At 41.1% G+C, this 22091-nt stretch overlaps 1 protein-coding gene across 1 annotated transcript in view; it reads right to left on the bottom strand.

The window, feature by feature from the left end:
- Window positions 1-22091, bottom strand: part of SWT1 (SWT1 RNA endoribonuclease homolog) — a 99539-nt gene that overhangs the window by 34228 nt on the left and 43220 nt on the right. Inside the window, exons 15-18 of the mRNA XM_065409997.1 lie at window positions 17612-17750; window positions 14846-14991; window positions 11723-11931; window positions 10087-10227 (exon numbers count right to left, since the gene is read on the bottom strand). Coding sequence (XP_065266069.1) covers window positions 10087-10227; window positions 11723-11931; window positions 14846-14991; window positions 17612-17750 — 635 coding nt within the window. The remainder of the gene's footprint in view (window positions 1-10086; window positions 10228-11722; window positions 11932-14845; window positions 14992-17611; window positions 17751-22091) is intronic.

The following is a 22091-nucleotide window of genomic DNA, read 5'->3' on the forward strand; positions in this document are numbered from 1 at the left end:
GATTTATTTCTTTGTTATAAAGCACAATACTTAAACTTTTCTTCTCCCAAAAAATCACAAACAGCCCAATCTTACTCCAAGTGAAACCGAAGGCAGTCTTTCTATGGACTTCAGTGAGGCACAATCCTGAAAAACATTTATTGTATGAATACGTCCACTGACTTCAGTAGGACTATTTGAAGTCTGAGAAAAGATTTACAAGATCAGGCCCTACGTTAGTACATCCAAGTATTTGACTCTAAAATAAACCCTAATACATGCAAAACTCTAAACCAACCCTGAAAATTTAACAAATATCATCTGTGAAATAACCCTTTAGCATGTATTTTAAAATGGTATAAAATTGGCTTTAGAATATGCTTAGGAGAGAGGCTATTAGATTTCCACAGAACAATCAGCCCTGCTCCTCCTCCTCAGTCACTGGAATTTTCTCAGCACCTGAACAACTGTAGAGATGTCCTTGAATTTAAAATATCTTTCATAACCTTCAGCATAAGGAACAGATGAAGCGTTGAATGCTGGCAAAAAAGAAAGTTTAAGTATGTTTGCTTGGGTTTACAATCTGGCTGAGAGTATTAATTTAAGGAGTTTCAAACCTTCTAGAAGATAAACATAGTAAAATGTTTTCTTTTGTCAATTTAAAATATGGATAGATAGAACAGTCTCTGTGAAAAAAAGCTATTCCATTCTCATTCTTTGGCATGAGCAATTTTCATGTATTTATGGATACAGAACTGGCCTTTTGCATTGGCATATATTTGATCTCAAGAATTAAGTGGTTGATTTTACCGAACTGTTCTGCCTTGGAACAGTCCATGCCTTTGAGTGGCACAAGTTTCCCTTAGCAACTATCTCTGTTTAACATGGAAATGGAAACAGCACTGGTTCCAATTCATTTTCATTAAAATAGTGATTTTGTGATGTATATGTTTAGAAATTAACAAAAAGTAATGATGCCACCATGCATTTCCCGCAGGCCACTGAACTAAAGAAGTAATGGACTTTCATTTTCAGTTTTTGAGTTTGAATGTGGTCCAGATTAGTAAGGGATGAAAGGTTTCATATCCCACAGCCAGTCAGTCCTGAGTGCGCTAAGGGACAGATTTCCAAAAGAGTGCAGCTACCATTTTTACACCAAAGTAAGAAGCAAGATTTTCAAGAGTGGCAAGCACCCACAACTCCAACTGAAGTCAATGGGAGTTAAAGGTGTTCAATATTTCTAAAATTCAAGCACTATAGGGCAGATTTGCAAGTGCTCAGTATCAACAAATGGGCCAAAGTGCTTGGCACCCAGCAGCTCCCATTGTGACACTCAGTGTGCTGAGTTCTTTTGATACCCTGGCCATTTGTTTTTGGCATGTAGGTGAGTGTTGAGCACTTCTGAAAAAAATCAAAGTTTTACATGACTAAATCTTTAAGATTGATTGTTATAATGTAAATAAATGAATCATTTACATATATGACTGGCATATCATCTTTTCCTCTTAACTGAAGTTTAAGATGGTTTTCCAAAAACAAGGAAAAACTAAAATTTTAAATCAATAATAAACTGAAATTCTTAACCAGTAGAACTCTAAACACAAGAAAAGTTGTATGTTCTAACCCCATATGACAATGACTTTTAACATTAAAAAACCCACTAAGTCCCTCACTCCTCCCAGTCGTGTGTGTGTGTTTTGAAATGCAGACCTGGAGGTAATTCTAATGCTTTACTTAACTGCTGCCAAGAAAACAGAAGAAACACTAATATAATGCATAATATCTCCATAATCAAACTATATATTCTATATTTTTAGAGTCACAATATAGCAAACATGTCTTAAGGGACATAATGCTTACTAGCGAGAAAAGTTGCAGGTAACTAGCCAAGGAGCAAGGCACGTAGAAATGTTTCCAGTATTTGGTCTTCGATTTCTCTCTCTCATTTGTGTGTACACATGTGTGAGCTCACATTTACTTCAGAAATGCTTGCTGGGAAATGAAGAGATTTCTCTCTTCATATGTATTATTACACAAGCTTTCATTACATGATCACATATATAATTGCAAGTTCCATCTTTTCCCCCTCCCCACTTTTTGTTAAGTGAACTTTGTAATTAAAGAAAAATCTATGCATGTGTCACATAGTAAACATGGTTTTAGTAATCAAGTATTTAATTAACTTTTGGATGGCTACAGTAATCCCACGCGATATCTGTTTATTGAGAGCTGAAATTACACCTTCACCCATTTCTCCATAGGAATGGGCTGCTTGATTTTTGGTCTGAAGTTTAGAAGCCAGTTGAGTTTTCAATTTAACTTACTAATAGACATCTATGTCTCTTTTTCACAGGATCTAATTTGGGAATTTTCTGTTGCAAATCTCAACCAACAGGCACAGAAAGGTTCTTTTACTCTGAGACAGCTTACCGCAAACATTATGAAGATTTAATTCCAGTTTTAATAACTGTCTTTCCCCAGATGTTCTCCTTCCTGTAAGCATGTAATTATTTTACCTACTAATTCAAAATGTAACAAGTTTGAACCTACCTTTTAAAAAAATATAAAGGACTAAAGAAAATAAGGTTAATTTAATCTATTTTCTTTAAATTCACATACATAGCATAGCAACCACATACCAAGTGGTATGGCTTTTTCCCCCACCCCAAGTTCAGGCTTTTTGTTTTGATGTTCAATATTGTGATCACTTGAAGTTGATGAGGACTGATTTAAATACCTGTAATCAAGGTTAAAAACAGAACAAGCCCTACATTTACAGGGTATAATTTAATTCTGGTCTGCAACTTTCTATGTCCCTGAATTCTTTTCTCCACAATGCCCCCTACTGCAAGTTTGCAAATAATCATCACAAAGGCTGGTCATTTCTAAATAGAACCTTTTATCTGTTAATCTGCTTCCTGAAGCTTCTTAGAGGTATGAATATACTTATCACACACTACTAAAAAATTTCCTCTTTTACACATGTGAAATTTATAGAGGTTTAAAAAAAAAAAAAAAAAAAAAAAAAAAGAGCCACCCCCTAAAGACTATTTCATCCAGAAGTAACCATTTGGAAAACATCTATACCTTTTAATATAAAAACAGTAACCCTTTTTTGTCATCTTTTAAAAATCTTACTATATAATTTATTGGAGAATTTGATTGTTGCTTTAAATTTAAAAAACTTGGAAAATAATCCTCTAACACAGATTTTTACAGTAATTTCTATATAACCCTATTCAATTTCACCCCTATTCTTTTCTAAAGGGCCATCCCATAAAGGGGAGACTGAGATAGCTATTTAAAATGGAAAATAAAAAGCAAGTCTGGAATTCAACCTAAACACTAACACCCACCCCCCCACCACACACACCTTTTGGCCTTTTTCTTAGTATACAAATAACCGTGTCATTCCTTAAATGGTCTTATTCTTGTTAAGGATATAGTTTTCAATGAACACTAAACAGAAACTACTAGCTCTCTGACAACCATGAAACTGCAAAAGAGAAATAAAACCGGTACAGTGGTCTGAGAATAAAACTAAATTACATTTTCTTGAATTTACTATTCCTGGATGAGTCCAATCTCAGCTATGGGCACTAAACCCCCTCCCCCCCCCCACTACACACACACACACACACACACACACCCTAACAATATGTCCACATATATTACAGAAATCATCATCAAAAACAGGAGTTGGCCAAAAATCAAACCCCTTTGCTCTAAGTTTTATTTCTATATGCACTTTTATTTATTGACCATCTTTTGAGCAGTTTTCCTTTAAAAAAAAATTCTATTGTTATAATATTATCACATCTATTAAATTTCCTGTACAAAAATCACCATCATTTCATATTACTTAGTTTGTTACAAACATGTCTGGTCAGAGACTCTCTTTTTGTTGTGGCTGTACACTGCTTAGCACAATTGCGTCCTGATTTCTGGCCGGGGTTTACTACTACTAACATTTTTATTGTAAAACAAACATTCTATTCAATTAAACTCCTTAATTAAAAAAGTCAGACAATGAGTATGCCTTGCCCTGCAACTTGTCCACCTCAGAGTTTAAAGGGCAGAAAGGACCAGCAGATCATCTAGTCTGACCTCCTACATATAGGACCCTACCAAATTCACTGCCATGAAAAACACATCACAGACCGTGAAATCTGGTCTTTTGTGTGTTTTTACCCTATACTATACAGATTTCAAGGGGGAGACCAGTGTTTCTCAAATTGGGGGTCCTGACCCAAAAGGGAATTGGGGGGGGAGGGGTCGCAAGGTTATTTTAAGGGGGATCACGGTATTGCCACCCTTATTTCTGCACTGCCTTCAGAGCTGGGCAACTGGAGCGCGACGGCTGTTGGCCAGGCGCCCAGCTCTGAAGGCAGCGCCCTGCCAGCAGCAGCACAGAAGTAAGGGTGGCAATACCATACCATGCCATCCTCACTTCTGCGCTGCTGGTGGTGGAATTCAGCAATCACATGATTAGGCCCAAAGATACCTTAGAAGATTATTTTTCTAGCTGTTTTCATAGGTGAACAGTCTTTATTACCTTATGGAAGTAAAGACGATACTCAGACAAAGCCATAACATTTTTGAATCTGCATTTTTAGTCATTCTGTGGTCTTAAAAACAAAGGGCTCGATCTTGCCACCATTAATCCATACATAAAGTCCAACTGATTTTACTAGCATCAGGATCAAACAGCATCCTGCTGCGTTATAGGTTTGCTAGAGTAGCCCTTGCTGGTTGTGATGCCAGTCATGCCCCAAGTGTTTCTCTATGGCTTTGTCTATACTGGAAATCTGCCCTGACTTCAGTAACTGATGAAGCTGTATTGGTGCAAACCCTAAGGATAGACAAGCACAGCCACACAATTTGTGACACCAGAGCATATCCATGTTTGAAACCAGGGCTCCACCAATGCAGATTTCAGCTTACCTTGTCTACACTTAGGGTTTACATTGGTGTGGCCATCAGTGGCTGGTCATCAATTGCTGGAAGACAAGGCCCAAAATTATAGGGGAGGGGGGAGATTGCTCCAAGAGATCCAAATGGCTAACCATTTAAATGTCTACAACAACTTCATATTCATTTTTTTACTGACTGAGAAACACTCTTCCAGGTAAGTACAAGTAGTAATATCTCAGGCCTGGTCTACACTAGGAGTTTATGTCGAATTTAGCAGCGTTACATCGAATTAACTCTGCACCCGTCCACACAACGAAGCTATTTAGTTCGACATAGAGGTCTCTTAAATTCGACTTCTGTACTCCTCCCCAACGAGGGGAGTAGCGCTAAATTCGACATGGCCATGTCGAATTAGGTTAGGTGTGGATGGAAATCGACGGTAATAGCTCCGGGAGCTATCCCACAGTGCACCACTCTGTTGACGCTCTGGACAGCAGTCCGAGCTCGGATGCTCTGACCAGCCACACAGGAAAAGCCCCGGGAAAATTTGAATTCCTTTTCCTGTCTGGCCAGTTTGAATCTCACTTCCTGTTTGGACAGCGTGGCGAGCTCAGCAGCACTGGCAACGATGCAGAGCTCTCCAGCAGAGATGGCCATGCAATCTCAGAATAGAAAGAGGGCCCCAGCATGGACTGATCGGGAAGTCTTGGATCTGATCACTGTGTGGGGCGATGAGTCCGTGCTTTCCGAGCTGCGATCGAAAAGACGGAATGCAAAGATCTATGAGAAGATCTCAAAAGCCATGGCAGAGAGAGGATACAGCCGGGATGCAACGCAGTGCCGCGTGAAAATCAAGGAGCTGAGACAAGGCTACCAGAAGACCAAAGAGGCAAACGGACGATCCGGATCCCAGCCCCAGACATCCTGTTTCTACGAGGCACTGCATTCCATCCTAGGTGCGGCCGCCACCACTACCCCACCACTGACCGTGGACTCTGAGGATGGGATATTGTCGATGGCCGGTTCCTCGGAGATGTTAGCGGACGGGGAAGATGAGGAGGACGAGGCAGTCGACAGCACTTACAATGCTGATTTCCCCGACAGCCAGGATCTCTTCATCACCCTTACAGAGATCCCCTACCAACCGTCCCCAGGCGTTAACCCGGACCCTGAATCAGGGGAAGGATCAGTTGGTAAGTGTTTTAAACATGTAAACATTTATTTTGAACAGAACAGGAATATTAACAATATTAACAATGGGTTTTTCATGATTAGTTTGCCCTAGGCGCTGAACGTTTCAGTCCTTGGCAGTGCAACTACTGCAAAAAAATCTAACAATGTCCGGTTTATCATGATTGCTTTGCCCTAGGCGCTCTACTGTTTAGTCCTTGCCAGTGCAGCTACAGTAAAATCCGGTCTATATGTCCGGGGATAGAGCTGAAATCCTCATGGGACATTTCCATGAAGCTCTCCTGGAGGTAATTGGAAAGCCTTTGCATGAGGTTCCTTGGGAGAGCGGCCTTATTGTGTCCTCCGTAGTACGAAATGTTTCCGCGCCAGGAGATAAGCAAGTACTCGGGGATCATTGCCTTGCAGAGCATGGCGGCATACGGCCCAGGTCTTTGCAGGCTTTCCCGAAGCATCCTTTCTTTCTCGGTCTCTGAAATCCTCATCAGAGTGATGTCGCTCATGGTGACCTGCTTTGAATTAGGTAGGGGAATGTTAGTATTGGGACTGCTTGACTGTTCCTTTACAGAACTGTAACCGGCGGTTTACAGCCACGCGGTGGAGGCGGGAGAGGGGCAGCATACAGGGATCTTTCCCTGGGACAGCCGCGAGGGGGTGGGACGGGACAGAGTTCATGCTTGCCGGATTGCTGGCAGCAGGAACTGGCCAACGCTAGGAGCATTGCTTTGAACGTGAAAGGAGGCCAGTGCTATTATTAAAGTTTTAAGCAGCCACAAGTCTACGGCTTACCATGTCAGCCTGCTACCAAAATTCCGCTGTCCTGCCCCGCTTGTGTGATCTGCACTGCAAGACCCCAGGCACTGAAAGCGAAGGCCGAAAATTCGACCTTGTCCTGAGTGCGCATGTGATAGGTGCTGTGCATGGTCTTGTTCACAGAGAAAGACTATGTTCTTTGTTCCCAACAAAATTTATCTTTCTGAGGAATTCACTCCCTTTTTCCCATCCCACAGCTGCAACTGTCTCCCAACCTACCCTGGCATCACACTCCCAGAGGCTAGCGCAGATTAGGCGTAGAAAGAAGAGGACACGGGATGACATGTTCTCGGAACTTATGGGCTGCTCCCGAGCCCAGGCAGCCCAGCAGACCCAGTGGAGGGAGAACTTGTCCCAAATCCATCGATCACACATTGAACGGGAGGAGAGGTGGCGGCAGGAAGACCAGCAGGCGACTCAAACGCTGCTTGGACTAATGAGGGAGCAAACGGACACGCTCCGGCACCTTGTGGATGTTTTGCAGGACCGGAGGCAGGAGGACAGAGCCCCGCTGCAGTCTATCTGTAACCGCCCTCCCCCGCCACAAAGTCCCATACCCCCCTCACCCAAAGTCCCAAGAAGGAGGGGCGGCAGAGTCCGTGAAAACTCTCACTCCACCCCTGCAGACTGCTCAAGTACCAGAAGGCTCTCATTCCCCAAAATTTGATAAGTCCTTTCCTTCCCGCCTCACCCAAGCCCCCGTCCCAGTTTCATCCCCCAGTTTCATGTGTAGTTGCTAATAAAAAATACGTTTCTGTTAATTACTGTTTCCATCATGTTCTTTTACAGGAGAGTCTGTTTGAAGGGGGGGAAGGGGGTTGGTAATTGGACAGGACAGTCACCTTTACCAGGGTACAGACGCGGGGGCAGGTTCAGCAGCAGGGCACAGACACATTGCAGTCACTAGTTACCCTGGTCAGTCTTGGAGGTGGTTTTCATGTTCTCGGGGGGGGGGGGGGGGCTATGTGACTTTGTGGCGGGGGAGGGCAGTTAGAGATCTTATGCAGCGGTCCTTATCCTGGATCACAGAGCCACGAAGCAGGGGATCTGTAACCGTCCTCCCCCTGCCACAAAGTCACATAGCCCCCACACACAGAGTCCCGAACAGGAGGGGGGGCAGGCTCCGTTGAAACAACCAGTCCACCAGTGCGGACCGCTCTAGGAGCAGGAGCCTGTCATTCCTCGAGTTTAGAAGCGTCCTTTGCATCACTACACTACACCCGCTCCCCACCACAGTCTGCGTCCCAGGTTCAACACTTTACTGCGAAAACAGTAATAAAGAAAACGGTGTTCATTAACAAATTTCAAGTGATTTTATTTTTAAACGTGTGTTGGAAGGGGGTGAACGGGGTGAACGGGGTATGTAACTGGAGAGGATAGTGAACATTCACTGGGTAAAGAAACGGGGGCAGGTTCAGCTTCTCTGTAAACAAACTTCATAGTCACAGGTTACCCTGCTCACTCAGGAACCTAGCTTTCAAAGCCTCCCGGATGCACAGCGCGTCCCGCTGGGCTCTTCTAATCGCCCGGCTGTCTGGCTGGGCGTAATCAGCAGCCAGGCTATTTGCCTCAACCTCCCACCCCGCCATAAAGGTCTCCCCCTTGCTCTCACAGAGATTGTGCAGCACACAGCAAGCTGCAATAACAATGGGGATATTGGTTTCGCTGAGATCAGAGCGAGTCAGTAAGCTTCTCCATCTCCCCTTGAGACATCCAAAAGCACACTCCACCACCATTCTGCACTTGCTCAGCCGGTAGTTGAAGAGTTCTTTTTCAGTGTCCAGAGCGCCAGTATAGGGCTTCATGAGCCAGGGCATTAGCGGGTAGGCTGGGTCCCCGAGGATCACTATAGGCATCTCCACATCCCCAACAGTTATTTTGTGGTCCAGGAAGTAAATACCTTCCTGCAGCCGTCTAAACAGACCAGAGTTCCTGAAAACACGAGCGTCATGAACCTTGCCCGGCCATCCGACGTTGATGTTTGTAAAACGTCCCCGATGGTCCACCAGTGCTTGCAGCACCATTGAAAAGTAGCCCTTTCGGTTAATGTACTGGCTGGCCTGGTGGTCCGGTCCCAGGATAGGGATGTGAGTTCCATCTATAGCCCCACCACAGTTTGGGAATCCCATCGCGGCGAAGCCATCTATGATGACCTGCATGTTTCCCAGGGTCACTACCTTTGACAGCAGTACCTCAACGATTGCGTTGGCTACGTGCATCACAACAACCCCCACGGTAGATTTGCCCACGCCAAAGTGGTTCGCGACTGACCGGTAGCTGTCTGGCGTTGCAAGCTTCCAGAGGGCTATGGCCACTCGCTTCTGGACACTCAGGGCTGCTCGCATCCGGGTGTCCTTGCGCTTCAGGGCAGGGGACAGCAACTCACAAAGTTCCAGGAAAGTCCCCTTCCGCATGCGAAAGTTTCGCAGCCACTGTGATTCATCCCAGACCTGCAGCACTATGCGGTCCCACCAGTCCGTGCTTGTTTCCCGGGCCCAGAATCGCCGTTCCACAGCATCAACATGACCCATTGCCACCATGATGTCCTCGGCGCGGGGTCCCGTGCTTTGTGACAGGTCTGTGCCACTCTCAGAATTCAGGTCCTCACCGCGCTGCCGTAGCCTCCTCGCCCGATTTCTCAGCATCTGCCTCTGGGAAAGGTGGATGATAAGGTGTGAGGTGTTGACAACGGCCATAACTGCAGCGATGGTCGCAGCGGGCTCCATGCTCGCAGTGCTGTGGCGTCCGCGCTATCACTGACCAGAAAAGTGTGTGAACTGATTGCCCGCCGGCGCTTTCAGGGAGGGAGGGCGGGAGTGACGGTTGGATGACGACAGTTACCCAAAACCACCCTCGACACATTTTTTTCCCCAGAAGGCATTGGGGGCTCGACCCAGAATTCCAGTGGGCAGCAGGGACTGCGGGAACTGTGGGATAGCTGCCCACAGTGCACCGCTTCCAATGTCGACGCTTGCCCCGTTAGTGTGGACTCACAAAGTCGAATTACTGTCCTTAGTGTGGATACACACGTTCGACTTTGTAATATTGATTCCACATATTCGATTTAAGTAAAATCGAACTACTCTCGTAGTGTAGACATACCCTCAGAATTAGTAAAGGAGAGATATCTGAGCACACAGTACATTACAGTTTAAAAAAAAGTTATGCACTCCGGTCTGCTAAAATACTTACCTACGAATCCCTGCAAGAATGTTATTCACAGCTGCCATCAGTTTCTGTAGGCCTAAAAAAGCTTCTTCAAATGAAGATATCTTTGCAGTGGTGGTGGTGGTGGTGGTTATACTGTGATCCAGCTTCTGGAAAATTTCAGTACTAATATGAGGGCAAAAACAAGAGAAAACATTCTATCAGAAGAGGCCACTAAAAACAAACTTTTTTGCCTCGTATCATGGGAAACTAGAAATGCAGATCACAAATACTATATTTTGACTATCTTAGACAAACACACGCACATTGTCTCAAAGGTCAAATACAAATGTCAGGTACATCAGTGTTGTCCAAAACACTCACACAGGAGTACAAAGTTTTCATTTTGTTTGCATGCATTTTAGATAAGGTGCTTAAACAGGTAATAGAAGCCACCAATTCAATTGTTTTGTAAGTTAAAAGGGTAGATTTCTGATCACTTATTGTTACTTTAATAAACAAATGTCATGTTGACATAGGACGTTCCAGCTGAGGCTTTCAAAACACTTTACAAAATAATTAAGAGGCACATTCCTACGAGTATGGAAAAGACCCTGGAGTGGTTATGCAAACTGCTCACTGAAGTGCTAGTCCCAATTTCTAACCGGGAAGCTACTCTCACTATTTAATTTATAATTATTAGTCAATCACTCCATGGCTGAGACTTTAATTGTCAAGAATTAGTCTTTAGCACATTTTGTAGAGTTGGATTAGAAGAGAAACTGTAATAGAACTCTAAAAAAAAAAAAACCCTTCCATAAATAAAAAAAAACATTTGACAAATGAAACATAATCCTTATTTTTAATTTTTAGGAAAATTGTAACAGATATCTTTCCTTACAGAGTATCAAACATTTTAGCATAGAAGTAGGACCAGATTTCATTGTGCTAGACCAGATTTCACAGTCCGTGATACGTTTTTCATGGGCGTGAATTTGGTAGGACCCTCATATAAGTATAGCCTTGTATAAACTTGGGGTCAAATTTTCACGTGGGTCTCAAAATGCAACTCCAAAATGTGCAGACACACACATTTTTGATTTGTGCAACTGGAGCAGCAACAGACTCCAGATGTGGATTTTCAGACATCTTGTTTAAAAATTCAACCATTAATACACTTCTTTTTAAACTGCAGAGACCAAGAACTTAGTAAGATTTAAAGAAGAATGGTTGGTCATTTATATAGATAAGTTAGAATACCTACGCCAAAAAAAAAAAAATTGAAAGGGAAAAACCCTTATGTCTGAGTTTAAACTAATCTTTATTAGAGATTAGGAGGAGATCTTCCTGGAGAGCAGACTACCCCACATAAACCTATTGTCAGGTTCTTGCATCTTACTCTGAAGCATCTAGTGGTGGATAACATCAGAAACAGTACAGTCAGCTAGATGGACCATGGCTGATTCAATATGGCAATTCCTATGTCATAACTAACACATTAAAAATTAGAATGTGTGCTTTCCCCCCTCCCCCCCCCCCCCCCCCCAACCCATGTACATCACTAATAGGACAGCCTTGTAGGGAAAGGCAGACAATTTAAGAAAATACTGTGTGTTTGGGGGAACCACACAAAACAACCAATAGCATGCAAAATCCCCCCAACTCTTTCAGCACTTAGTACCTGTACAGGTTTATTGTATTCCAAATGCTTTCAAGGACAGACCAGATTTCCTGATGTCTTTTATCTTGGGACAGCTGAGTGTTTGACAATGACTTGCCTTCCTCACACGTTTGCAGATGCAGCCTCACACCTTCCGTTTTTGAACCTGCAGTGTTTTCTGAAAGAGCTGTCAGGGCTCCTGATGATTTTTGTCCACTGTCTGACCAAACCTCATGAAATAGACAACCATACAGGTGTTGGAGAACTGTAGAAAAACCTACATGGGAATCCTTTTTTTTCCCCCTCTTTTTTTTTTTTTTTTAAATAATCAACGTATCTGAGGTACTTATATGGCCTTCATCACCATAGCATCTGAGACCCTCACAATCTTTAATGTAACAACTCAAAACGTCCCTGTGAGGCAGGTCAGTCGTCTTATTCCTATTTTACAAATGGAGAACTGAAGCACAGAGAGGCTAAGTGACTTGCCCAAAGTCACACAGGAAGTCTGTGGTGGAGCAGGAAACTAAACCCCAGCCTCCCAAATCCTAGATTAGTGCCCTAACCACTGGACTATCCTTTCCTGAACTGTCCATGTATAGTCAATCCATAGAAGACTCCAAAACTGAATTTGCACATTTTAACCCACACCTTTCCCCCCCCGCCCATATAGCTCATTAATGCACAACAGAAGTGTTCCATTCGGTTTAATCTTCACTTAGAGATGTAAAGCACATGATTTTCACAGTAAAATAAATTCAACACTCATTACAAACCAAGGACATGGAATTTCTTTCACACTAATGCCACACATACTTGACAAGAGTTATTCTGCAAAGCGAGGATTTAAGGAATTTTACATATAAATTACTACATTAAAAACACAACAACAGGCTGTGGTGTGTGCAAATATTTTCTTTGTCTGTAAAAATGGGGATACTGAGAAAAACTACTGAAATGATTTCAATAAGGTCTTCGTTACAGGGCTTTCCCTTCACCCTCTCCCCTGGTTCTTGTCATGCAGACAGAAAGTAGAAGACCAGAAGTCCGAAGTGCAGGCAATGCGATGTTTATTGGGGTTAGTTCTAAGCAAGCATATCCATAGCTCTACACTTCAGAAGAGTCTGTTTCCTAGTGTCCCCCTTCCCAGCTCTGATGCTGCAGAGCCTTGCCTGTGTCCCCATTCCCCATTCCCACCTCCTCTTTCTTAGCAGGCCCAAATATACCTGCAATGCATGCCCTCAGTCCCACCCCTTACAACTTATGGTCATGTTCAGTTTTGAGGGGAGGGTCATGGTCTGGGGTCTTCGTCCCACCTCTTTTGGACCCCATGGGAGGGGTACAGAGTGAGATTGTGTTCTGGCCAAGGCCAGGCTTTTCTTTGGCATGTAGTGTTTCTTAGGCCTCCCCCCCATCCCCATCCTAACTGGTTGCTTGACCTTGGCTTGAGAAAGGAGCCAGGCAGCCTTTCAGTATATGCTTATATTACACTTCCACCATACCCTGTAACACTTTGGCACTATCCCTCATCTTTTCTCATTGTAGTAAAAGCCCCATCTGGTTGTGGGAAATGCAACACGGTGTCTTTGTTAATTGTTCTTCACTCACATCTTATACTAATATGTGTATCAAAAAGTCAAACCCAAAATTCTATCTCAGGCTGACAAACACACCAGTGGCAAACCTAGGAATAAGAACTCTCTATTTTTAACTTTTATGGCCCTTCTCTAAAGATGACAAATTTAGCGGGGGGGGGGGGGGGGAGTGGGGGGGCGGGGGAAGGGGGGAGAAACGGACGACAAAAACAAAACTCAAGTGATCCACGGTATTGGGTTGTGTAATTCATGCAAGACTACTGTCAGATAACAATTTTTCAGAACAATAAAGGAAAATGAGTTGCTCTAAGAGCAAACTACTAGGATAGAAGGTCAGAAAAAACTATTTCATCTACTCTATTTAATGAGCTTTAAATTTCTATAATGTCAATCATGCCTAACTTGAGTCCAACAAGTTATTCATATATGGAGCATACTAGATAAAGGCTCAGGAAAAACTCATTGCTGAAGAGAACTTAGGTAATCAATTATGTATTTGACAGGGAAAATAAAAACAACTCATGCAGATACTTAGACACTCCCATTCTGAAGTGTAAGAGACAGCAATTGCTGTTCCAATCAATTAGATTACCTTTCCTCATTTTATATTGAATAACTTGATGACTACCTCTCAATAACCCAATAGCAAAACAGAAATAAGGATCTAAGGAAAAACAGCTCATGTTGTAAAAATATACAAAAAACAAAACAAATATACAAAAACCCAACAGCCTCTTTTTGATCTCCCTGGGACTCTGGCTAGGCTAACTGGCTCAAAGTTACTACTTCCCTATAATACAGCTTTTTTTTTTTTTTTTTAAACAAAACAAAAACAACTTTTCCTCAGCTGTGGCCTATACACTATTTTTCATCCTTAGCGCCAGAATAAGAATTACCAGAGCTTTTAACTGGGCAGTCCAACAACCACCAAGTATAATGTGTCACCTTTCTGCTTTCTTTCACCAACTTTTATTCTTGCGAGGGGAAAGGGGAATTAGACGTACAGGATTTCTGAAGTGCACAAAGGAGACACTTCACAATTGAATCACAAACTGAGTTGTCAGGAGGAGAAGAGGGGCAGCTCAACATACACAGACATATTCACAAACTAAGTGAATCTTACAAGATCATTTTAATTAGAGAAAAAAAGATTGGAATTGATTATTTAATAAATCACCTTCAAATGCAGGATAACAGTTATTTATTTGATATGAAGTTCAATCTTTATCAAAGTGCAGCAGTATGCACTTGCTTTTCAATCATTCACTTCCTTTTTGAGAGTTAATAGAAGCAAAATTCTGTCAGGGATATTTTTATAAACAGAAAGCCTTCACTTTTGTTGTGGGAGCGGGGTTACATTTGGGACACACCACTTATGAAAATATCCTGTTAATCCCCACCTAGCACGGTTTACAATAATTTTTTTGTCATTATAATAAAGAACTAGAAAACCCATAGTAAGTTTATAGTGTCAATGATTAGTGATGCTAAAATTTCAGTTAAGCCATAGTTTTCGTGTAAAAACTATGTACATTGAAATGCAGCTTACCTCTGCAAGCATCTGGAGCAGTTTAGTCACATAAGCAAAAGCCTGCGGAAGTACACCATCATAGTCTGACCTTGAGCTGAAAGCATGCAATAGCTTTTTAGATTCCTGGAGCACGATGTTTGCTGTTATGTGGTCAACTGTCTTACCTGATATAAAAACATTAAGAAGAAACATGGGAAACCAGTTTTAGAGAAGTAGGCTAGTTTGGTGTTAAATCGCACAAGCAGTAAAGGAAAAAGCTAACAGTTCCAAACTGAAACCAAGTATAATCACCACCAGTTCTATCATTTCAAAAAGGTATTACAATTATTGTATGAATTAAACATTCTAGGATATCCGTACATATAAAAATAAGTGTGTGTTATTATGTAAGTTCATTATCAAACAAAAAAGGGTCTGAAAATCCTATTGACATAAATGGTATAAGATCAGGTGCTATCTTAGGGTTTAATGCCTGTAGTCAAAGTCCAACAGTAAGCCTAAAAAAATAGTTTCAATGTGCTAGCACATCACTAAACTTAAAGTCTTCTCTCGAACACAAACTCTGATGCACTTTACAAACTCTACTCAATTCAAGGGGCTGAAAGATTGTAAAGTGCTCCCAAGCTCCACTAGATATAGAACTCTGGCTGGAACAGGAAGCTATGTCACACATTCTTGCAATTTTGCTTTTGTGGGTAAAATGCAGGCATGAAGGGAGAGAAGATAATCCTCATCAAATGTTGATCTGTTAAATGTTAAAATGTAAGTATAAAAATCTAGAACACTGCTTTTTAATGAAAAACAAAAACATTTAAAAAGACTCATCTACGTTGTTTATTTCAGCCAGTATATGAAATGTCTTGGATACAAACCATGAGCATTAAACAAACAGTTTCAGGAAGGAACATTACAATAAGCAGTGTGTAAAAATAAGACTTTTAATTTTGGATCAAATCACCCTCCATTCAGGATCTGGCATAGGTCATTAAACATGTGTTAGGGTTCCTTCCCCACTCTGAACTTTGGGGTACAGATGTGGGGACCCGCATGGAAGACCCCCTAAGCTTATTTTTACCAGCTTAGGTTAAAAACTTTCCCAATGCACAAATTCCACCTTGTCTTGAACAGTATGCTGCCACCACCAAGTGATTTAGACAGAGAATCAGGGAAAGGACCACTTGGAGTCCTATTCCCCCAAAATATTCCCCCAAGCCCTGCACCCCCTTTCCTGGGGAAGGCTTGAGAATAATATCCTCACCAATTGGTACAGGTGAACACTGACCCAAACCCTTGGATCTTAAGAACAATGAAAAAAATCAATCGGGTTCTTAAAAGAAGAATTTTAATTAAAGAAAAGATAAAAGAATCACCTCTGTAAAATCAGGATGGTAAGTACTTTACAGAACAACAAAAGATTCAAAAACCACAGAGGATTTCCCCTCTAGGCAAAACTTTAAAGTTACAAAAACAGGGATAAACCTCCCTCTTAGCACAGGAAAAATCCACAAGCTAAAACAAAAAATAACCTAATGCATTTTCTTTGCTATTACTTACTATTTTTGCAATAGCTTAGATATGGCTTAGGGAGATGTATTTTCCCTGCCCTGGTTCCTTGTTGACTCCGGGAGACACAGACAAAAAACCTTCCCCCACAGATTTGACAGTATCTTCTCTCCCCTTATTGGTCCTTTTGGTCAGGTGCCACCCAGGTTATCTAAGCTTCTTAACCCTTTACAGGTAAAAGAGGAATTAACCCTTTACAGGGTAAAGAGGGATTTTATGCTACCCTTAGCTGTATGTTTATGACAAAATGTCATTATCAGATAATCTGCTCATAACCTGTCCTAACACACCTTCTGGTGGACCATATCCCAGCATAGCTATGGCTACATGTACTGAATGGAAAACTCATAAAAGCACTGACACTTTCATAACTAAATGCAAGACTCATGTCTTTGACTTTGCTTTCCATCAATAAGTTCTTCAGAGGCACAACACACCTATACAAATGCCTATAAACTAATTAAGCTGTGGTGTGTTTTTTTTATATATGTTATATATAAATATAACACAAACCAGGAAGGAAGATAGATTACAAATAGAAATAAATACTTTGGAGGTACTTGAGTACTCTGGTAACCAAAGCTATACAAGTTTCTTAGATACGTCGTTCCACTTTCTGGTAGCATGCACATGAAGATGTAATATTTGAAACGAATCCTATAAATGATTGATTTCAGTAGTGCCAGTTCGTGTTTGTTCAAATTTGTTAAAAACAGGAAGGGAGCAGCAGACTATCAAAATATTTAATTAAGGCTACCAAAACAGTCTCAAGAGACAGTTAGCTTTTTTGTAGCTTCTTCAATAAGTTGGAGTGAATCCTTGCCCCATTTTAAGGCCCATGTCTGGGCAGATTTGAGGGTTAGGCAGGTTTTTCTTTTTGTCTTTACTGACAAGTGTTGTATCATGGCTCTTTGGGCTCAAGTTACAAAATGCTTGCATGCAGCAAACTGGGATTTTTGCCACTCATCTGGAACCACCATCACATTGTGTGAAAGTCAAGAAGGAAGACTACTTCTCCAGGGTATAGTCTCCCTTGAATAACCCACGTAACTCCCATTATTCTTGAATTAAAAGGAGAAAAATAAACCCTTTAAATATGTACAATACGTATATTTTCATTATGCACACTTAAGACTCCTGTGATTAGCGGGCTTGACCTTAATGGAGAGAGGTTTATATTTAGAAGTTTATTACTAAAAAGGAGTCACATAAGATTCTTACCTTTACAAAGATATTCTTGCAGGCATTCAATGGTTGTAAGTAAGCTTCTTGGCACAATAGAGCCAAATACAGCCATCCAGTGTTTTTTAAAGCACTGCAATAAGCTTGCTAGGGTCCATGGGGGCTTCAGATACAGTACCTAAAAGTGAAAAGTTTAAAACTTCACAACCATATAACTTTATCAATGTACATTTCTCAATTGTGCTATTCTTTAATACCAATTGTACATGCTGAAGTAAACATCCAAAGCATTCTCAGAAATAAAAGATCAGGTGGATTTTTCCTGGTAAAGAGATTGTATATTACATGACAAATCATAGCCTTGTTCAATTTAGTTTTACTCAGGAGGTGTCTTACACAGGTACAGACCCTTCTTAAAAGCATTCCAATTAGCATATGTGCACTGCTGTGACTAGGACTATTTAGACTTTTATGAAGTATTTCTGAGAAGGATATTCTATTTGTACAACACTCAAGATTTACAAGCTCAAATAAGAAATGTTAGTTCTAGTAACTTGATAGCTCTCAGAGTTCATCTTGTGCAGATGAGTATAAAGTAAAGTAATTAACCATTCCAGCTAGATGAAAATGTTAATTGGAAGACACACAGAGCTAAATAACTGGATTGATAGTCTTCTGGCTATAATCAGAATATTTTGGTTCTACCCCCAACTCTGTCACACACTTCCTGTGTGAATTTTGAAAAGACAGAATCTTTGTGCCTCAGTTTCCCCACCTGAAAGTGAGGATAGTACTATTTCCCCTTCTCCCAAGGTTTTGGAAAACTTAATGTTTGTAAAGTGCTTTGAGCTCTTGGATGCTATGGAACATGGGTACAGCTTGCTGAAGAAGAACGGGCAGGGGAAAAAGGGAGGAGGTGTTGTCTTATATATTAAATGTATACACGTGGACTGAGGTTGAGATGGAAATAGGAGACAGACTTGTAGGAAGCCTCTGGGTAAGGATAAGAGGGGTAAAAAAAAAAACAAGGGTGATGTCATGGTAGGGATCTACTACAGACCACCTAACCAGGAAGAAGAGGTGGATGAGGCTTTTTTTAAACAACTAAACAAAATCATCCAAAGCACAGGACTTGGTGGTGATGGGGGACTTCAACGACTCAGACATCTGTTGGGAAAATAACACAGCAAGGCACAAATTATCCAACAAGTTCTTGGAATGTATTGGAGACAATTTTTTATTTCAGAAGGTGGAGAGAGCTACTAGGGTAGAGGCTGTTCTAGATTTGATTTTGACGAATAGGGAGGAACTGGTTGAGAATTTGAAAGATGAAGGCAGAGTGGGTGAAAGTGATCATGAAATGATACAGTTCATGATTCTTAGGAATGGTAGGAAGGATAAAGATAATAGATTTCAAGAAGGCAGACTTTAGCAAACTCAGGGAGTTGGTAGGTAAGATCCCATGGGAAGGAAGTCTAAGGGGAAAAACAATGGAAGACAGTTGGCAGTTTTTCAAAAAGAGACATTATTAAGGGCACAAGAGCAAACTATCACAATGTGTAGGAAAGATAGGAAGTATGGCAAGAGATCACCCTGGCTTAACCAGGAGATTGTCAATGATCTAAGAATAAAAAAAAAAGAGTCCTACAAAAAAAGTGGAAACTAGGTCAAATTACAAAGGATGAATATAAAACAAATAACACAAGCCTGTAGGGACAAAATTAGAAAGGCCAAGGCACAAAATGAGATAAAACTAGCTAGAGACAAAGGGCAACAAGAAAAAATTCTATAAATATATTAGAAGCAAGATGACGATCAAGGACAGGGTAGGCCCGTTATTCAATGAGGGGGAGAAAAACAATAACAGAAAACATGGAAATGGCAGAGGTGCTTAATGACTTCTTTGTTTTGGTTTTCACCAAGAAGGTTGCTGGTGATTGGACATCTAAAATAGTGAATGTCAGTGAAAACGTGGAAGGATCAGAGGCTGAAATAGGAAAAGAACAAGTTAAAAATTATTTAGACAAGTCAGATGTCTTCAAGTCACCAGGGCCTGATGAAATGCATCCTAGAATACTCAAGGAACTGACTGAGGAGGTATCTGAGCCATTAGCGATTATCTTTGAAAAGTCATGGAAGACAGGAGAGATTCCAGAAGACTTGAAAAGGGCAAATATAGTGCCCATCTATAAAAAGGGAAATAAGGACAACCTGGGGAATTACAGACTGGTCAGCTTAACTTCTGTACCTGGAAAGATAATGGAGCAAATAAGTAAGCAATCAATTTGCAAACATCTAGAAGATAATAAGGTGATAAGTAATAGTCAGCATGGATTTGTCAAGAACACATCGTGTCAAACCAACCAGGTACTTTCTTTGACAGGGTAACAAGCTTTGTGGATGGGGGGAAAAGCAATAGACGTGGTATATCTTGACTTTAGTAAAGCTTTTGATACTGTCTCACATGACCGTCTCATAAACAAACTAGGGAAATGCAACCTAGATGGAGCTACTATAAAGGTGGGTGCAAAACTGGTTGGAAAACCATTCCCAGAGAGTAGTTATCAGTAGTTCACAGTCATGCTGGAAGGGCATAACGAGTGGGGTCCCGCAGGGATCAGTTGTGGGTCCGGTTCTGTTCAATATCTTCATCAAATGATTTAGATAATGGTATAGAGAGTACACTTATAAAGTTTGCAGATGATACCACTCGGGAAGGGGTTGCAAGTGCTTTAGAGGATAGAATTAAAATTCAAAATGATCTAGACAAACTGGAGAAATAGTCTGAAGTAAATAGGATGAAATTCAATAAGGACAAATGCAAAGTACTCCATTGAGAAAGGAACAAATCAGTTCCACACATACAAAATGGGAAATGAGTGCCTAGGAAGGAGTACTGCAGAAAGGGCTCTGGGGAGTCATAGTGGACCACAAGCTCAAATATGAGTCAACAGTGTGACACCGTTGCAAAAAAAAAAAAAAAAAAAAAAAGCAGACATCATTCTGGGATGTATTAGCAGGAGTGTTGTAAGCAAGACACGAGAAGTAATTCTTCCGCTGTACTCCATGCTGATAGGCCTCAACTGGAGTATTGCGTTCAGTTCTGGGCGCCATATTTCAGGAAAGATGTGGACAAATTGGAGAAAGTCCAGAGAAGAGCAACAAAAATGATTAAAAGTCTAGAAACATGACCTATGAGGGAAGATTGAAAACACTGGGTTTGTTTAGTCTGGAAAAGAGAGAACTGAGAAAGGACATAACAGTTTTCAAGTACATAAAAGGTTTTTACAAGGAGGAGGGAGAAAAATTGTTCTTCTTAACCACTGATGATAGGACAAGAAGCAATGGGTTTAAATTGCAGCAAGGGAGGTTTAGGCTGAACATTAGGAAAAACTTCCTGTCAGGGTGGTTAAGCACTGGAATAAATTGCCCAGGGAGGTTGTGGAATCTCCATCATTGGGGATTTTTAAGAGCAGGTTAGACAAACATCTGTCAGGAATGGTCTAGATAATACTTAGTCCTACCATGAGTGCAGGAGACTGGACTAGATGACCTCTCGAGGTCCCTTCCAGTCTTATGATTCTACGTTACAGAAGTCCAAAGTTACTGTTAATAAAATATGCATTTTGAAAATTCACGTTGAACAACCAGACAGCACATAGATTACTATTAAATGTAATGTTGCACAGACATTACTAGTGAAACAATCATCCCAATATCAAAATACATAATGAAATTTAACAATACTCTATGTGAGTGGATGCTCACAGGATTGGAAATGGCAAGCATGAATCTTCGCTTCTAGGTCACTTGTTCAAATTCCCTTAAGTTATCAGATGGCCTGTGTAAAGTGAATTACTGCTCTTAGCCTAATACATGTTAGAGAGGTGTCCACACCACAAGAACACCAAAAGGCAAACTCTCAAAAGAGGTGAAGTACAAAATGAGTTTGGAGACTGAATTTCCGTAGGTTGAACTACACTAGCAGAGCAGTTGCGGGAGGCAGGTGGTGGCAATGGGAGGGAGAAATGCTTCAACTGATGTTGCCTGTGATGTAACTGTCCTATAGATTTTTTTTTTTTTTAATTTAAAAAAGAATCTAAAATGTTAGTATGGTCACACTGGCACCTTGCAATTAAACACACATTCTACAATGGGTTAATTGACAAATTAATTAAACTCTCATGGATTAAGATAACACTAGAATCCCTAACCAGAACTGTAGTCTTATTGCAACATTACTTATCAATTTATTCTGTATAATTTTAAAGAATGTTTCTCATCATCTCTCTTTTCCTATTGGTGCATTTTTACATGAACAGTTTAGATATAAAAAAAATTAAAAAATAATCAAACGTTGAAACTCTCAAGCACAGAAGCAGGGTCCCTGAAGAATCACGACAGAGGGCAGCACAATTGGTCAGTTTTGCAGTTTTCAAACAAACAAAATCTGTTTAAATTTTCATAAGAGGTTATAATTGAAAATGAGTTCAGGGTCAACAACTGGAATGTATTTTGA

Source organism: Emys orbicularis, chromosome 8, assembly GCF_028017835.1.
Source record: "Emys orbicularis isolate rEmyOrb1 chromosome 8, rEmyOrb1.hap1, whole genome shotgun sequence".
Taxonomy (NCBI): domain Eukaryota; kingdom Metazoa; phylum Chordata; order Testudines; family Emydidae; genus Emys; species Emys orbicularis.